General features: G+C 39.9%; 2 protein-coding genes across 2 annotated transcripts; both read left to right on the plus strand.

The window, feature by feature from the left end:
- Positions 1-3,101: 3,101 nt before the first annotated feature.
- Positions 3,102-6,062, plus strand: slc48a1a (solute carrier family 48 member 1a). Its single transcript, XM_031290644.2, has 3 exons — positions 3,102-3,771; positions 4,411-4,578; positions 4,725-6,062. The coding sequence occupies exons 1-3, from the start codon at positions 3,642-3,644 to the stop codon at positions 4,859-4,861; spliced, it is 435 nt and encodes a 144-aa protein (XP_031146504.1). The 5' UTR covers positions 3,102-3,641; the 3' UTR covers positions 4,862-6,062.
- Positions 6,063-6,391: 329 nt separating this feature from the next.
- LOC116043703 (solute carrier family 26 member 9) lies at positions 6,392-17,003 on the plus strand. Its single transcript, XM_031290570.2, has 20 exons — positions 6,392-7,529; positions 7,711-7,850; positions 7,999-8,109; positions 8,262-8,437; positions 8,544-8,708; positions 8,803-8,955; positions 9,117-9,199; positions 9,729-9,876; positions 9,955-10,068; positions 10,685-10,762; positions 10,871-10,966; positions 11,063-11,169; positions 11,271-11,340; positions 11,422-11,514; positions 11,603-11,737; positions 11,907-12,149; positions 13,515-13,569; positions 13,999-14,135; positions 16,653-16,712; positions 16,826-17,003. The coding sequence occupies exons 1-20, from the start codon at positions 7,405-7,407 to the stop codon at positions 16,835-16,837; spliced, it is 2,301 nt and encodes a 766-aa protein (XP_031146430.1). The 5' UTR covers positions 6,392-7,404; the 3' UTR covers positions 16,838-17,003.
- The last annotated feature ends 797 nt before the right edge of the window (positions 17,004-17,800 follow it).

The raw sequence follows: 17,800 nt of genomic DNA on the forward strand, positions 1-17,800 counted from the left end.
ATGCAAGTTGTGGGGAGTGTTGCTGAACATAGCTTCCTGTATCTTTTTGATTGGCTGTGAAGACAGAAGACAGTGCCCCGGAGGGTGGGGGTGGGGGGGGGCAGGGTGACATCCTTTACTGCAACATAGCTACTAACAACCACAGGAATGCTTTGGACCACATATTTAAATTCTCTACACATTATGTGTATTTGCTAGATTTACAGTCAAACTATAAAACATTGCTCAGAATAAATGATAACATTATGCTTTAATGTTTCCTGCAGATACATTTACTTCCTGCATGCTCCCATCTAGCCACAGTCATGTTTTCATGTGAATATCTCCTTTTTGTAGATTTATTCACATTTTTGCTTCGCAAATTGTGCATCTTGTTTAATATTTAATAGTTGTGGAATGTAACAGTACATTTACTTACAGTTGTTCTCAATTGCTAAAACACAATTACTGAAAATTGCTCCATTTTTTGAAAACAAACACAAAACCTCATCTTCAAGCACTATTTCCAAAACCTCTGACTCCTCTTGCAAAATGAAACTTTCGCCTCAAAACAGTTTTACCTGTGTTCAAAATCAAACACTGCTCTCAAATCATAAACAAAGTGATCAAAATGATATACACTATCAAGCAGTCAGTAAACAATACACCAAAAAATAGAAAACACATTGTTCAAAACATATAGTTCTCAGGGAGAAGTACATTTTTAATCTCAAAACAAATTTCATATTTTTCCATCATTGTCTTTAGATGAACAAAAACATGTTCTATCATAGTAGCTCAAAATTGATCAGAAATTACTACTCTGCTTTGCTCTTTGCAATTTGTTTTTGTTCTTCCTCCTCCTTGTACCCTTATTTTTACAGTACTGTACCCTGCATCTCACAAACTTGTCCTTTGTCTCTGTGATACTGTAATTCTTGTTCTTTGTTGATATGAACCTGCAACCAGTCAAAATCTATTGAGCAGTCAGTACTGTTGGAAAGCACAATGTTCAGGGCCATACAATTTGTTCATTGTACAGTGTAAAGCCTACAATGCACTGTACTACAATATACAATACTAAAAATGACAAAAATCAAAGGAGTAAACATGTGATCACTGTGCTTCTTCTTGTCTTTGGGCTGGGTCAAGCCAGAGCACTTTGTCTACATCACAAGCAATATTGTCCCTCCTGAGGCAACGGGGGAAGAAGCCTCTTGTGTTCCGTATCCAGCCCTGACACCTCGCGTATACGCACTCGTCCTCGTCCTCTCACATCGTTTCTTCTATCCATTCTCAGACTTTCTCCTTCCCACCTTCACAAACCTGTTTGCTCTCTGAACTGGCTTATAGTGGTTGTGTCACATCATTTGAAACAAGTGAAATCAATGACATGTGTTCTCTATTTGTATTGATTGTTGCCACTTGTGTTTACCAGTATGGATGACATGTGCATTAGAGTGCAGAATGTGTTTTGAGAATGAGAATGTGTTCAGAGTTTTGCCGAAAAGTCAAAGTGAGATCTGCAAATTGTGTTTTACCATGTGAAATGGTTTAAGGTATTGACAATAGACTGCACCATTAGCTAAATGAGTTCAGGCAACTGAGAACTTTGTTCAGCCAATGGGTTTTAGTGTTTTAGCAATTGAGAAAAACTGTAAGTACTGTACTTGGGTACTAATTTGATGTAATTGTAAATTACTTATTTCCATTTTATGCTAATTAATACAATTCAGAAGAAAATATTGTACTCTTTACTCCACTACATTTATCTGACAGCTTTAGTTAGTACTTTGCAGACACAGATTTTACGTATAAAACATAATGATGAACTTATAAAACAACAAGTTCATCAAATGTTTAGTATGTAAAATATGTTAGACTTCCCAACAGTAAGTAAAAGTTCAAATCAGCTCACAGGAGAACCATTTAGTCATGGGAAAGAAAGCATTTTGAGCCTGACTGTTTATTTATTGTCTTAACTTAGTGTAACCTAAGCAATATATAGGCTTTCAGTGTAGACATAGAAACAGGAAGAAATGCCCGTAGTGAATACATTATTATTTTTTTTTTTTTTTAAATCGACTGTCTGCTCGACCTAATTGCATTTTAACATATTACATTTATACACCTACAGTAGGCCTAGACTGACTCCCGCGAGAACTCACGAGTCATCGACAACTCACGAGTCATTGAGGACTCGTGAGTTGTCTGCGAGCTGGCAATGTTTCGGACTGTCTGCTCGACCTAATTGCATTTTAACATATTACATTTATACACCAAACCTACTGTATGCCTAGCTAGGCTACGTGCAGAACATTGTATGTTATTTCACAAGTGAAAGAATGGCTTTTGTTGTGGATTTGATTTACCCTGAGCTCGAGGAGAGACTTCACTCGCTCGACTGTTACAGATCCACTCATGACAACGTAGCCGGCTGATTCGCGGGATTGACTGTCTCCCGCGAGAACTCACAAGTCATCGTTAACTGTTGTCAACAACTCGCGATTGTGAGTCAATTTAAAGACTCGGGTTAAAGATCCAAGTGAATCAAGACTCAAACAGGTTTAATTGCCAGACCTTTCTCCACAGCGCTGTGCAGTAAGGTCTGGCAATGCATGAGTTTTTACACATGAATTCACCAGAAACAATAATTCAATAGTAAAACTAACCATTTTCTCAGCATTGAGTATTTTTACTTTGATACTTTAAATACATTTCCACATTTAGTGACATTTAATACAGGACTTTTACTTGCAAATGAGTATTGAGTCTGTTTTTGCTACTTTTTCTTAAGTGAAGGATTTTCTTCCACCCCTGTTTGTGAACTATAGTCTTTCCAGCTGACAGTTGGTATTAACACAATGCTTTTATTTCTTTGCCTGACTGTATGAACTTATGCAACATCTTATAGATTGTTATATTTTTGAATAACAAATGCCTTCACAGTGAGCTGTCAATGGCCTCCATGTAACCAAAAATGAATACCCAATGTACTGAATACCAAATTATCATAACCGATTTGGCACCAGAAGTTTTAAGTTGCCGTTTCTCTTTGCTCCACTAGGGGCGGTGTGTTGGCGAGTTGGGGGTTTCCTCAGTGCAAAGATATTTGTATGTATAAGTGATAGATGACTTTGCGGCAAATTGTTGAAAACACACTCGGAACATATTCGTTTTTTAAACACAGCAACATCAACTATGTTGTATTTCAAGTGTTTTATAACAGTGAAGTATGTAACCGAAGACGGATGTGTTTCGGCATCGGCTGAAGACGGGGATCCACGGTGGGGGTGTTTTCTGGAGCATAACCATCTGCCATCTTTGCGGTGTACATCAGATAAACACTTGGTTGCTGTTTAGCTGCTGCCTGTTAGCTTGAAATCTAAATTATGTCATCGGAGTTTGTGGGTTGTATCAGGTACGCGAACAGGCTATTACTTAGCTTTTTCTAAAGCTAGCTAGTCTTGCCAACAGTGATAAGCGTCGTTTTCCCTAACGTTAGTCTATTAGTCCAGGGGACTTTGATGTTGTCGTTTTCCTTTCGTTTGTATCACTGATATTACATAATGAGGCGGTAAGTTTGTTGATGTAGCTTAATAAACATACGCCATACTTAACGCCTGTTACAAACATTTGGGAGGCAGTAATTGTATTTTACAATGGGAGTCAGCAGAATTTACATTAGCATAGCATATGCTACCTTTGGCACCATGGTTGGACTTTCGGCTTTCCTCGTCTGGAATATAGCATACAAACAGCCATGGACGGCGGCCATGGGAGGCCTGTCAGGTATGTTTACACACTTTAGCTATCACAAAGTTCAAGTTATATCGTTAACTGTTAATGGGAGCGTCTTGTTTACGTGATATTGGATATTGGATCAGGCTGCCTAATACTTATACAAGGCCTGCGCAGTCAAACATCACACCATACCATAATCATAACAAGGTGTTTGTTGTATTTTGTTTTCTTTTATTTATATAGTCTCACTCTTGTTGCCACTAAGGTTCCTAACATATTATTTGCTGTCAGTGTTGGTTTGAATTCATTTTCGTTCTGTTTTAGCTGGCTAAATACTCTAATGTAGGTCACATTTGTGCAAATGACCAGATTTGTAGCTTATCCGCTTCCCCAGCATCACTATAAGCTCTAACTCTGCCGATACTAGTTTTAGTGAATGTCACTAAAAAAAACCCACATAAGATAAACAATCTTTATACAGATCTCTTAGATTTAAAAAAATGTTTTTAATACTAACTTTTAATTACTTAACCATATATTAGTCTAGTCTAAACTGTTTTCATAGACCCGTTGACTCTGCTGCTGTTAATCACACCACTCACTTTATCATGTCATTTTGTCTCCAAATGTATAATTTCTATTTTTGATAGTTTATGAAAGTGTGTGTGTGTTTGTTTGTTTCAACAGGAGTTTTGGCGCTCTGGTGTCTTGTCACACACATCATGTACCTGCAGGATTTCTGGCGCACCTGGCTCAAAGGCCTCAAGTTCTTCATCGCTGTTGGTGTGCTCTTCTCAGTTTTTGCAGTGACCGCTTTCATTACCTTCCTAACTTTCGCCATCACACAGAAGCAAGGTAATCCTCTCTCTAATTTTCCTAGTTCATAATGAGTAATCGGTATACTAGAGAATTAGAAGAAATTATTAGGACTCATGCTTATTGTTTATTAGATTGATTTCCTGATGCAAAGTTTTCACCTTTCTGCGTTTTCTGTCCCACAGCTCCTACTGACCCGAGGAGCCTCTATCTCTCCTGTGTGTGGAGCTTCCTGACTCTGAAATGGTCCTTTCTCCTGGCCTTATACTCCTACAGATATCGCCAGGAGTTTGCAGACATCAGCATCCTCAGCGATTTCTAGTCAGTACTGATTTTATAGTCTGCAATGGACTTTGAGGAGTTTTAAGCTGCCAGCAGGAGCTGGTCAAAGAGCTTTTGTAACAAAGAGGAGGAAAAGCAGTCCAGGCTAGATTTAAAAAAAGTCATGTGACTCTTAACTATATGGAGTTGCACTTGCTTAAGCTCTGTATTTGTATTGTTACCTGTTCTCCTACTTGTAATGACCCAGATACTATATTCCTGTAATTAGCCATAAGTCTAAACCTCTGAAGACTGGAACTGATTGTGAATTGATTGCTTGAGGCTGTTTATCGAGATTGTTTAATCTTAAAACAGCAGCTAACACATACAAGGAATTCCCCACCATAACAGGCTTTAAATCAAATACGTTGTTAAAGTGAAAGTGAAAATACTCCCAAAAGTCGAAATCCTCAAACCAAAACTAAAACCTCCTACCTGAAGCCACTCTGCTAATTGGTTGACGGTGTTTGTTAGAGTGCTTGAATGTTTGTACCCAAATGAGCTTTTTCAGAGTTGCAGTCTTAAACCACAGAATACTCTCGTCACTATTGTCTATACAAAGTCAGTCTCTTAGCTCCCTTTCATCCGTCAATGAAGCAGTTTGGGAAACCATTTTTTTTTTAAAATCCATTCACCAATATGAATATTTGAATTCTCATTCAAAGCTTTCTAGATATGGTAGTTAATGTACTTACTTTCTCCCTTCATACCCCGCTTTTCTATTAGTAGAATTGAAGAAAGGGCATTCCTGTGGAATTTGTGCTTTTCATGTTTATTTCCACCAGGGGGAGACTTGCATTTTTCAGTCAAGAGTCCACTGGAAAATTATGACATTCCTTTTAAGAGAAAACGCAAATGAATTTGAAAAATGATTGCACTTTAATCTTTCATATTGATGCTAGTGTTTTACACTCAAATCCTAATACAATGGAATAATCATGTTTTACACATGGCCGTCTCTGTCTCACGCTTTTTTAAATGTTGAAAGACACTATATGTATCATTTATTTTACTGTTAGTATGATTTGTGTAAGTCAAGTTAAACTAGGCTGTGTAAGTGGTTAAGTCCCAGCTGTTGCTCATGTCTGCTTGCTACCACAAAAACATGTTTAAATGTATTTTTGTTGTTGAGAGATTATGAATGTGAGGATGCTACATGTAAATAGAAACTGAACCCATTAAAGTTGCATTCATTGGTAATTGCATCATGTCTCCTTGCCTCTATACTACACAGATACAGCAGCACCCTAACAACCATTTAAGGCTGTATGTGCTAAAGCACACTGGAAAATGAGAATCACATCCAGAGACAGACATGTTTAGTTTATTTTATTTAAACGCAAAAGTCAAATAGTCTTTGACTGAGACTGTGTCTCATATATTCCTCTCTTAGGGTTTGGTCGACACAAAGTCCTAAAAAAAGTTCCTTATCCATCATAGAAAAAAAGAGAGGTAGAAGAAGTGAAGTAGAAATCTGCGAGGGGCTGGATTTGGCCCGCGGGCCTTGAGTTTGACACCTGTGTGATAAAGCGTTTTAGTTTCTAAGCTCCACCCACAAGGTGTAGAGGGTCTTTAGCATCGCTTGATAAGGAAACAAACAAGTGGGCAATACACACATACATCTGAGCCACATGCCTGCAGACGTTGCACTTCAACAATAAGGTACAGCGCTGTCTTTTCATACTTCTACTTCAACAAATCATATTGTAAACCTACCGACATTGAAATCAACGTGTTAAATTCTAGGGCTCAGCTCATTACTTGCTGCTGTCATTTTTGATGAATTAATTGGTGCCCTCATTCGAAGAGGACACATCTCTAAGAAAGACAATGGCAGAGATTAAACAGAACACAAACTTTTACTAAATGCACATTGTTGACTAAATGTAATTAAGCTAATATGCAGCTCTGTCTTTTATATTCCGTTATTTCTTCTTGAGCTTTAACCCTCCTGCCTAAACAATTTTTACAATGTTCCAAGCACTTTTTGCCTAAAGTTAAATATGCTTTTTTGTTAGAAGTTAGTTGCCAGTTTTTGACCATTTGTTTACTCCAAATAGCAAAATGGCCATGTTTTTATGTGCAGATTTTTTTTTTATTGTTGATTTTCTTATAGAACATGTAATTTGGTAGAATTGTTTCTACAGCGTCCAAACTTTAAGACGCATAGAGTGATCTTGTGCGTGTGCTATTATTTACCTGGTCTTGAGCAAATATTTTAGCAGTCCACCCACCTGTTGGCTGATCCTACACCCTTCAAGGTGAGATGAAGGCCTTGCACTTGAAATGTGCCACCTAAATGTAAAACAACAGAAGTACAATCCTAAAGATCCCCTTGTGTCCACAGCTGTATAAATATCATCCTGAAACTTAATGTTTTACGTGTAAAAAATCAACTGTGTAAACTTGTTCCAAGCATGTGCTGTTGAAGTATAATGGTATTGATGCTACCTTTAAAAAATATAATTCCTTAAATTGCACCATGAGGACATAGTATTGGAGAGATCTTTCTATGGTCTTAATGTGTCTCAATATGCTATAGCCATGAACCAGGACCGCCCACGTTATGTGATTGACAGGCCGGCATATAACCTCCCAGACTTTGACAGAGAGTTTGACAAGAAGAGTCGACAATTCCCCGTTGGAGAGAAAGTGAAGAAACTCTTCAGGTACAGAATTGCAATCTCGCCGCACAGTCAACATGAACTACAAGTCTTCCCATCACGCAAACTCTACCTTTGACAAGCTTTGTGCTCAAACAGTGGAGAGCCCTGTAGCTATAAAGTTTAGTTGCGCTGCAACCAGAGAATCCGAGCTCTTCAAAGAGTTTCCCTTGTTTGTTTCTGTCAGATGCTCTGTGCTGAGACTCAAGGGCTTGTTATTCCGACATCTGCCTGTACTGAGCTGGCTGCCCAAGTACAAAGTGAAAGACAACCTGCTGTGTGATGTCATCAGCGGGGTCAGCGCCAGCACCATTCAGGTTCCCCAGGGTCAGTCAATACTCTCTCTGATGCCTCTGTCTAATACCCACTGACTGAAGCTAGTTGCAGTGACGTTGGCTCCAGTACATAACATTGTGTTTGGATTTTTCTTGTTGATTTACGTGACAGTTATAAAAAAGGTTCCTGTTCTTTCCAGGCATGGCATTTGCCCTCCTGGCAAGCCTCCCTCCTGTCAATGGTCTCTATTCCTCTTTCTTCCCTCTCATCCCGTATTTCTTCATGGGCACTGCTCACCAGATGGTCCCAGGTAAATTAGATTGATTTATCTACAGCGGTTTCATATGATGACAGTGATAAGTTGCCGGAGCTGCGCAGTGCAGATCAGCTGCGCTCGGCCTGACTGCCCAGTTTGTAGTATGGCAAAGAAAATAAATGTGACACACTGCTTTTTTTGTCTAGGTACGTTTGCTGTCCTCAGCATTATGGTGGGAATCGTATGTCTTAGGCTGGCGCCAGAGTCAGACTTCAGTCATTTCAATGCCACACTTAATTCTACAATAGTGGACACAGACCAGATGAATGAGGTTCGTCTGGGAATATCTGGAACCCTGGCCTGTCTCACTGCAATTATACAGGTACTCGTCTAAAATCAAAGTCAGTTAAAGCTTAGTGAAGTTTGAAAGACGTGAGGTATAGTTTAATGTAGACGTGACACATTGAGAACTACTTATGTGTGTGCAGATTGGCCTTGGTTTCATGCAGTTTGGGTTTGTAGCCATCTATCTGTCGGAATCCTTCGTCAGGGGCTTCATGACTGCTGCAGGACTGCAGATCCTCATCTCAGTGCTCAAGTACATCTTTGGCATCCAAATGCCACCTTATAGTGGTCCGCTGGCCGTTATATATGTAAGTGATTCCCCATATAGTTGTCAAAGAACATCAAAATACTTTGGTAGTATGATTTGTCATTAAAAGATGTAATTTACATTTTCTGTCACAGACTCTCGTAGATATTATACGTAGCCTTCCTGATACCAACATAGCGTCGTTGGTATTTGCTCTGGTCAGCAGCATAGTTCTGATTGTAGTGAAGGAGCTGAGTGCACGCTACCGCCACAAGCTGCCCTTTCCCATTCCTATGGAGATCATAATTGTAAGTAGTTTATAGTTGTCATTTCCCCGAGGACACAAAAGTGCCTATTTTAATTTTTGTTTAATTTCATGAAGCTGTTGCACAGATCTCTTTAGTAGATTTGTGACATAATTATATACAATATCAGGACTAAAGTGAGGATTGATTCCTATTCTCCACAGGTGGTGGTGGCGACAGCCATCTCAGGCCCTCTGCATCTTCCTGAGATCTACCACATGGACATAGTGGGAGAAATACCTTTGGGGTAAAGCATACATCACCATACCTTGTAGGGCTGCAAAATATATCGTTTTTAAAAAAAAAAAAAAAAATCATTATCGTGATATCAACTGGCACAATAAACACATCGCAAAAGGCTGCGACATATCGCAAAAACCACACAACAGATTTTGTTTGTTTTAGTTGAAAGAAAATATCAGTAGAAAACTGCACTTTATAATGTAACTGTCATTCTTTTTTTTAGTGCTGCCTTTTAAAATACAATTCAATATTCAATTTGTTCAATAAAAGAATGTTGAAAATATGTCCTTTCATTTGTTTTAGATTCAACAAGCAATTTGTTGTATTTTAGCAGAATACTGAAAGCAGCCTAACTGAGTACACTTTAATATCTGTTTATTTACCATTTATTATAAGTAATAACATTATTGTGATTCTCACCGTTATTGCATATTTTCCTCATATCGTGCAGCCCTAATACTTTTAATCAATGGTAGTTTCATTAATTCAAATTACTCATGCAATTTAGATTTACTTCTTTCACTCTTTTCCAGATTCCCAGCCCCCATCCTGCCAACAGTGAATCAGTGGGAAGACATGTTGAGCACAGCTTTCTCCCTGGCAATCGTGGGGTATGTCATTAACCTGGCAATGGGCAGGACACTGGCTGCCAAGCATGGCTACGACGTGGATCCCAACCAGGTAACAGCATATCTTTTACTAGTTCAAAATGTGCATTTCATTCAATTTAGTAAATACAACATGCATGTTCTTGCGCAGGAAATGTTGGCTCTTGGCTGCAGCAATTTCCTCGGGTCCTTCTTTAAGATCCATGTGATCTGCTGTGCCCTGTCGGTAACCCTGGCGGTAGACAATGCTGGTGGAACATCACAGGTGAGTGCTGCGTCACCGCTCCCACGTACTGTAACTGTAATTGAGCTCAAGTAGTGTGTGGGTTATTCATCAAAGGCAGGGTTGGTAATGTTGAAAAGCTAGCAAGATCTCAAAGTAGTATCTCCTCGGGGCTCCGTCTAACCCCTGCCCTCATGGCTCCGTCCACACACGTTGCTGCTTCAGAGCAGAACGGAAAAAGGATCGCAATTTTAACAAACACCTAATGCTATCATAACGAATGTTTAAAACCAACATGACTACTGTTAGTAATGCGGCTACGACGCGCAGTGAGCTTAGGCTCGTACACGGGAGGGGTAGAGTACGCGCAGCGTAGCAGAGAGGCATTTCATTGGTTATTTCCAAGCGGACCGCGAGGCAGTGGTTGGTGAGCGTTGTTACAGGATCACAGCAGCTGCAGATGACAGATTTTTTTCGCTCCTTTTTCAGATCCCATAAGTTATTTTTAGCTGTCGGGGTGTAAAGACCATTTCAAAACAATATATAAAAAATGGGATATTGGAAATAGTGACCAACCCTGCCTTTAAGTGCAATTTCATAAAAAAAATATGTAGTATGTACAACTAATTACTGCACCTCTGTTGCTGCCCTCTAATAGTTTGCCAGTCTATGTGTGATGCTGGTTGTTATGGTTACCATGCTGGCATTGGGAGCCTTCCTGAAACCACTTCCAAAAGTAGGTGGACAAAGGACTGATACTTGAAAAAGTAGACAAAAAGTTGAAGTAGCGGTATGAGAAACATCTAGGCATGATCAGTGACCTATGTAATCTTGGTTTCCCCAGTCAGTGCTTGGAGCCTTGATTGCAGTCAACCTGAAGAACACGCTCCTACAGCTCTCTGATCCCTATTACTTATGGAAGAAGAGCAAATTGGACTGTGTAAGTCAAAGCCTTGTCTGCAACATTGCAGCACAATGTGATGTATGTTTTTTTCTCTCTATATTTTATCTTATTCTATTGTTCTTTCTCTTCCAGTGTGTGTGGGTTGTGTCATTCTTGGCCACATTCTTTCTCAGCTTGCCTTATGGAGTTGCTATCGGAGTGGGCTTTTCCATCCTGGTAGTGATATTCAAGACACAGTTGTGAGTAAACGCTCTATATTTTTTAACCAAAATTAAGAAAATGCAACAAAGTGTAAATGTTTCTTAATATGTTGCTCATTTTAATAATGTGTTCCTCATAGTCGCAATGGTTCAGCAATGGTTCAAATTATGGATACAGATATCTACAAAAATCCAAAGGTGTACAGTAAGGTATGACGTATTTGTGTGTATTTTAGTTTTACACGTAATGTAAGAGGAATTGCATCTCATTTGTTCGTCACAACTCCACAGGTCGTGTCAATAACTGGTGTGAAAATAGTGAACTATTGCTCACCACTCTATTTTGCAAATGCTGAAATATTTCGCCAGAGAGTCATCAAAAAGGTACAGTGAAAAAATGACCTATTTTGCTATCATTCAAGATCAGAATGATGTGGCATATTGGTGTTTACTTAGGCATGTTTGTGTCTAGACTGGGCTGGACCCTGGTAAACTTATCCTGGCCAGACGGAAGTTCTTAGAGAAAGAACAGAAACAAAAAACGAAAGAAGAGAAGAAGGAGAATGAGACAAGAAAGAGGAAACCCAGCTCTTTGGCGAACATGAAGGTGGGGATTTTTGACCTAGAAGCTACCAGCCAGAAACACAAAGCTTTTTATGGGTCATGATTCTATTGTCAGTATTTCCCATTAGGTTAAACTTTACAAAGATTTTCTGAAAATACAACCTGTGACCTTTTCTGTGCACCTGGCTCTTATGTATTTCCTCTGAATCTAGACCATATCTCAGCTTGAACTGCAAATAGACTTTGAGATGAACGATGGCAGTGCCAGCAAACCTGAACCTCCCACCAGCTATGTCAACTTCCACTCTAGTGACATTGAGCTGGGCGAGCAGGCGCCTGACCAAGAGCCACCCAGCCCCACACTGGTGTCCCAGCCCATGCCCTTCCACACCCTCATCCTCGACTTGGCAGGGGTCTGCTTCATAGACCTAATGGGCATCAAAGTATTGATAAAGGTATAAGCTTGTTTGCAATAATAGATTCACTCTTAAAACGAATAATTCTATATTAAACCTTCTTATGTTCACTTTTTTGGTGCATTCAGTATATAGTATGGCACCCCTAAAAGCTTTATTAAGAAGCAATTTTTCAGGGTTCATCCAAAAGAACCTTTGAGGTTCTTGCATGAAAAGGCTCTTTTAGATCACAGAAAAGGTTTCTATTTAATTAAATGATAATAGTAACAACAACAACATTAACTAGAAGGGCACTCGGAGAGCGCAGAACTCCGCCAAGGCCGCACTTTATCTCGCAATGTTAACAAAAGTGTTTGTGTATCCACCCTGTGATTTGGATCCGCTTTTAAATGTATTGGCCCATGCAACACCCATCTAGCCTGGCTCTGCCCTCCTACGTAGTTCCACTCAATTTTCATTTTCCTTCAGTACTTCGTCTGGGTTCGCGGTATATTCTTGGGTTTTCTCCGGCCAAATATTTGGCGGTCCAATCAGCGAACAGAGGGAGTGGCTGAGAACGATGACGTTAGGACGTGCGCTAGAAAGATGCGAGCGAAGCCATTCGGTCCGTTGTGGCAACGCTGCCGAATATCCAGAAGTTAAAGCCCAAGCAAGAACAATCTTTGCTGAGTTTTGTTGGTGGCCATGATGTTGTGGCCCTCCTCCCCACGGGGTTCGGGAAAAGTTAGATTTTCCAGCTCGCTCCGTTAGTGGTGAAGGAGTTGGCTAAGGCTAACGCTAGCGATGCTAATGCAGCTGGTAAATATAAGCCGATAGTTGTCGGTCTCCCCTCTTGTTGCACATGCGCATGACATACCTCACAACCAAACGTTAGCGATTGGTTATGGCAGATCCAGAGTGGCTCTGGGCAGATCCAATAGTTTTAAACTTCAACAGAGTACCCGCCTTCAGGGAAGTTAACACTTGTCAATGGAGAGTGGCCAGACTCTCTGTACAAATTAAATTTGCCAGAGTCTGGTAGGACCAGGCTAACACCTATCCACCAAGTTTCATACAAATCAGGCCAGTAGTTTTTTTTGTAATCCTGCTGACAAACTGAACTGTGAGAATAACCCTGGCGTTCCTTACTGAACCTTTTCATGAGAATGTTTAAAGCAACACTAGAGAACTTTTCCCGCTTCGGTCCCCCTACAGGTTGGAAGCGGAATTGTCCATTACATTACATTATGCAAGTTTGCCAGATCGGGTAGCGGATCTGTAGTTTGAATGAACTGGACAATTCCGCTTCCAACCTGTAGGGGGACCAAAGCGGGAAAAGTTCTCTAGTGTTGCTTTAAGTATGGAAGTATTCAATCAGAGTTATTCCAACATGTCCATGTCTTGTGTCCTTTATTTCCCATACAGATGAACTCAAGCTACACAATGCTGGGCATTAAGCTGTACCTGGCTAATGTTCAAGGTAAGATCTTAAATGACTTAAGTGCATTTCACACTTGTTGGCTATAATGAACAGTGCATGAATACAGAGACCTAGTTATTCCTTCAACTTTAAGTCCATAAGGTCTGTGAAGGACACTGGTAGAATGAGAGTACAATTGTAAGTCAGAGATTAAATGTCTAAACACTCGTCATAGGGCACATGGGCTTTCCATTTCCTTGCGAGATAAAGATATAATGGTGATCCACAGTAATTTGTTGGGATTGATAACCTTTAAAGGGATACTTTGCTGATTTTCATTCTAGTGCATAGCAAGCCCAGTTTTATGAAAAGACCCTCTTTCCACTTTAAGCATGGCACTTTTTTTTGGCCAATAGTGTAGCCATTTTATTTCACTTTAAATAGCACATGAAAGTCCTTGTGTGATGTTTTTTGTCTTGTGGCCTGCAGCCCCGGTGTATGAAGAACTGGAGAATGGAGGAGCTTTTGATGATGGCAATATTGCCCGCAGTAATCTCTTCCTTTCTGTCCACGATGCCATTGTGTTTGCTCAGCAGACCACTGAAGAGAGGCGAGTCTCCCCAAAGGTAGGCCCCCCCACTGTACAAAATAACCTTATCATACAAATCCTTTTCATAACATCACATACAAACACCTGCTGTTCAAAGGTTCTAAGGTTAGTGGTATAAGGAGAGATTTATTTTCTAAGTACCAAATTCCTCTTTCAGCACAGCTTTTGTCACCTTATCTGGTTCAACAAGGGTAAACAGTAATATCACACAGGTTTTTGTGACACATTAAGTGCCACAGCAAACAAAGTTGTAAGTTACACCAAGGTCACGCTGCATATTGTAGCTGCGTGCCTGATTTTGTCTTCGCTTTACCGCCTGGTAGGCATAGGCAACTTTTGAAGCATCTGACAGGACATACACTACACTTTATTATTAATAATAATAATCTTTATTTATAGAGCACTTTTCAAAATCCATGTTACAAAGTGCTTCACGAAACAGCAAAATAAACCAGAACAGTCATAAAAACATCAGGTTTTTCAATTGACAAAACCAGTTGGTGTATAAAACCTGTACAATGTAGGTAAGAATAAGAAAACATATTTTTAAAAGAAATAAAAGACAGGATGAGCTTCAAATAATTAATATGGATAACAATGTTGCAATTGATTCACGATTCATTAAGGGAGGTTATTTATGTGCTGCCAGTCTCAACTGTCAAAACCCCTGATGCTCAGAAGGACTTAAAGTGCCCATCTTCAGATTCATAATTGTATTTAGAGGTTATATCAGAATAGGTTTATATGGTTTAATATTCAAAAAAACACCATATATTTGTTGTACTGCACATTGCTGCAGCTCCTCTTTTCACCCTGTGTGTTGAGCTCTCTGTTTTAGCTACAGAGTGAGACATCACACTTCTATCGCATCTTTGTTGGGAGTCGCACATGCGCAGTAGCTAGGAAAGGACTACTAGCTAGAAGCTAGCGCTGCTAGCAGTTAGCCACCTCGTTCTCAATGGCAAAACACTGCTAGAGCACTATAGAACTACTTACATGTCCCTCGTCTTCAGGTATTCCACGCAAAGTTGGAAGTGCGCCCTCGTTTAGAAGAAGTCTCCCGGCTAATCCTGCCTTGTACTGACCGAAGTTGGAAAAACAGATTCAGATTCAGATTCAGATAACTTTATTAATCCCCGAAGGGGCAATTCAGTTTTACAGCCAACCCATCCATTAAAGGTTAAACTAACTTAAAAAGTGCATTAAAAAGTGCATTAGCACGCAATCTATATAATGTAATGTTATAAAATAATAAATTAAAAAATAAACAACAAACAATAGACAATAAATAAATAGTACTGCAGCAGGCATACATCCCCCTGTATACAGAAGCTTCTCTCTTCCGTAACATCCACACATTTACACATGACCCAATCATTACACACACACACACCCACCAACCCACCCACCCACACACACACACACACACACACACACACACACACACACACACACACACACACACACACACACACTCACACTCACACACACCTGCCAGTGACGGAACAGAGCAACGGAGTGCAAGAAAAAGTTTTGTTATAGTTATCTGTTTTCATTTAACAGTCTTGTATGCTGTTCATTTAACAGTCTTATAGCAGAGGGAATGAATGAGTTGGCATAGCGGTTAGTTTTCCGTATTGGCACATAGTACCGCTGACCTGACTGCATGATAACAAATCCATTACTGAGTACATGATCTGGTTGGCACAGTATTCTGCCTGCTTTCTGGACAACTCGTGTGTTCCAGAGAGAACAGAGATCTTTTAACTGGGTACCAGTAATTTTTGAGCATACCATAACAATGTTGTTCAAGCTCTTTTTGTCTTTTACGGTTAGTCCATTAAACCAACATATAAAAGAAAATGTTAATAGGCTCTCAATGAAAGCTTGATAAAATGTGCATAAAATTCTTTTACAGACCCCAAAAGAGTTAAGCTTCCTCCGTAGGTATATTCTTTGGTTTGCTCGCTTAATGATACTATCGGTGTTCTCACTGAATTTCAGTTGTGAGTCAAACACTGTGCCTAAGTACCTATATGTTTGGTCTATTTGAACATTTTCATTGTGTATTACACCCAGTTTTGGTTCATCACGATGCCTTCAAAAGTCTAGTTTTTTAATTCAGCTAGCTGATGTGGTATTAGCTAAGGTGGTTAGCACACACCAAATGTTTCGGCCAATGACGTAAACGGCCCTGCTGATTTTGACGAGCTCACCCGGAGACTGAAGGCAGGATACATTCAGAAACCCTTATCTCACTCAAAATTGCATGGATGTTTTTTTTTCCAAGTTTGTATGCGTGTGGAAGCACCAGAGACACAAAATAACACTATTTCACAAGATCACTACAAATTGTAAACATTAATGTAACCCTTGAGTATGTGATAACTTTAAAGACCACTTTAGAGTTATTTTAGCTAAAGCTTGCCTCTAACATCCATATGTATTCTACTACCGACATAATTTTTTTTGTTTTTGTTTGCTTTCATGCCTGTTTGACTTTAAATATGTACATTCACTTTGTTGGCTGCAGGCAGAGAGAGCAAGACAGGAACTTGCCTTTAACATTAATGAGAAGAAGGATCTGGAGCAGGTATGCACTTGCTCGCCTATACAAAAGCATACAAGCATGATACAAAATGACAAACTCGCCTACCTCACCATGAAACCATTACTCTATATCTAAGAGTAGTTTTACTTTTACAGGAAATGTTTTGAGCACTGATCCCTGCAGTGAAGACGAGCGGGAGAAACATGCCGAAGATACTAACTGTAAACTTTCAATGTCACTGTAATTTATTGAAATGTATTGTTGCCAAAAATACTTTCTGTGCTTGATCTCGTATTTCTTTGCTGGGTATAAATAATCTAAATAAAATGTTTAACTTTGTGGATGGGCCCAGTAATCAGTACTTGACTCCACTGACAGGGGGTGGTACATACCAGCACAAGTGAGCTCTGAGCAGATAATGAGGGGAACTGTGAGGCTCAGTTCGCCCACCTCTCACAGTAACTGTGGAGGGAACCTGCTGACTGTGCAGTCATACCGAAGTGCTCCTGTAATTAACTGAGAGTGTGCATGGCCACAGCTGTGTGCTACAGCCAGCTGAGCAGTCTGGCCAAGTCCTTGAGGAGGCAAGACACTGAGAAAGACTAAACACAAATGAAAGGAGGAACACATACTGTAACATCAGCACTTCCATCACTTTGTTGTCTCGCAAACTCTATTTTTCACAGTATCCATCATTTTCCATCAGGCAGAATAAAACCTCCTACCAACAACCAAAATAACTTTGAATTGGTTGCCAGTTGCATTGGTAGAGTGACTGTAACAAATATGTGGGCCAACTGACTTGTAGCAGGTGCTTAAAGGCATGTGGTGGCTTACAGTGGTGTTGGTATGCTTGTGATGCTTGAATGGATTTATGAAGCTATTAAGAAATCCTCCTAAGGTATTCTGGCACACATCTGCTCCTCTGCTCTCCTTCCTCTCTGCAGCAAATTGGCACCACAAGTGATTACAAGGTTTCTATGGCCATCAGCTTTAATTTGGAGCTCTGGGAAAGTGTGTGTGTGTGTGTGTGTGTGTGTGTGTGTGTGTGTTTGTGTGTGTGTGTGTGTGTGTGTGTGTGTGTGTGTGTGTGTGTGTGTGTGTGTGTGTGTGTGTGTGTGTGTGTGTGT

The sequence above is a fragment of the Sander lucioperca genome, chromosome 12 (genome assembly GCF_008315115.2).
Source record: "Sander lucioperca isolate FBNREF2018 chromosome 12, SLUC_FBN_1.2, whole genome shotgun sequence".
Classification (NCBI taxonomy): Eukaryota; Metazoa; Chordata; class Actinopteri; order Perciformes; family Percidae; genus Sander; species Sander lucioperca.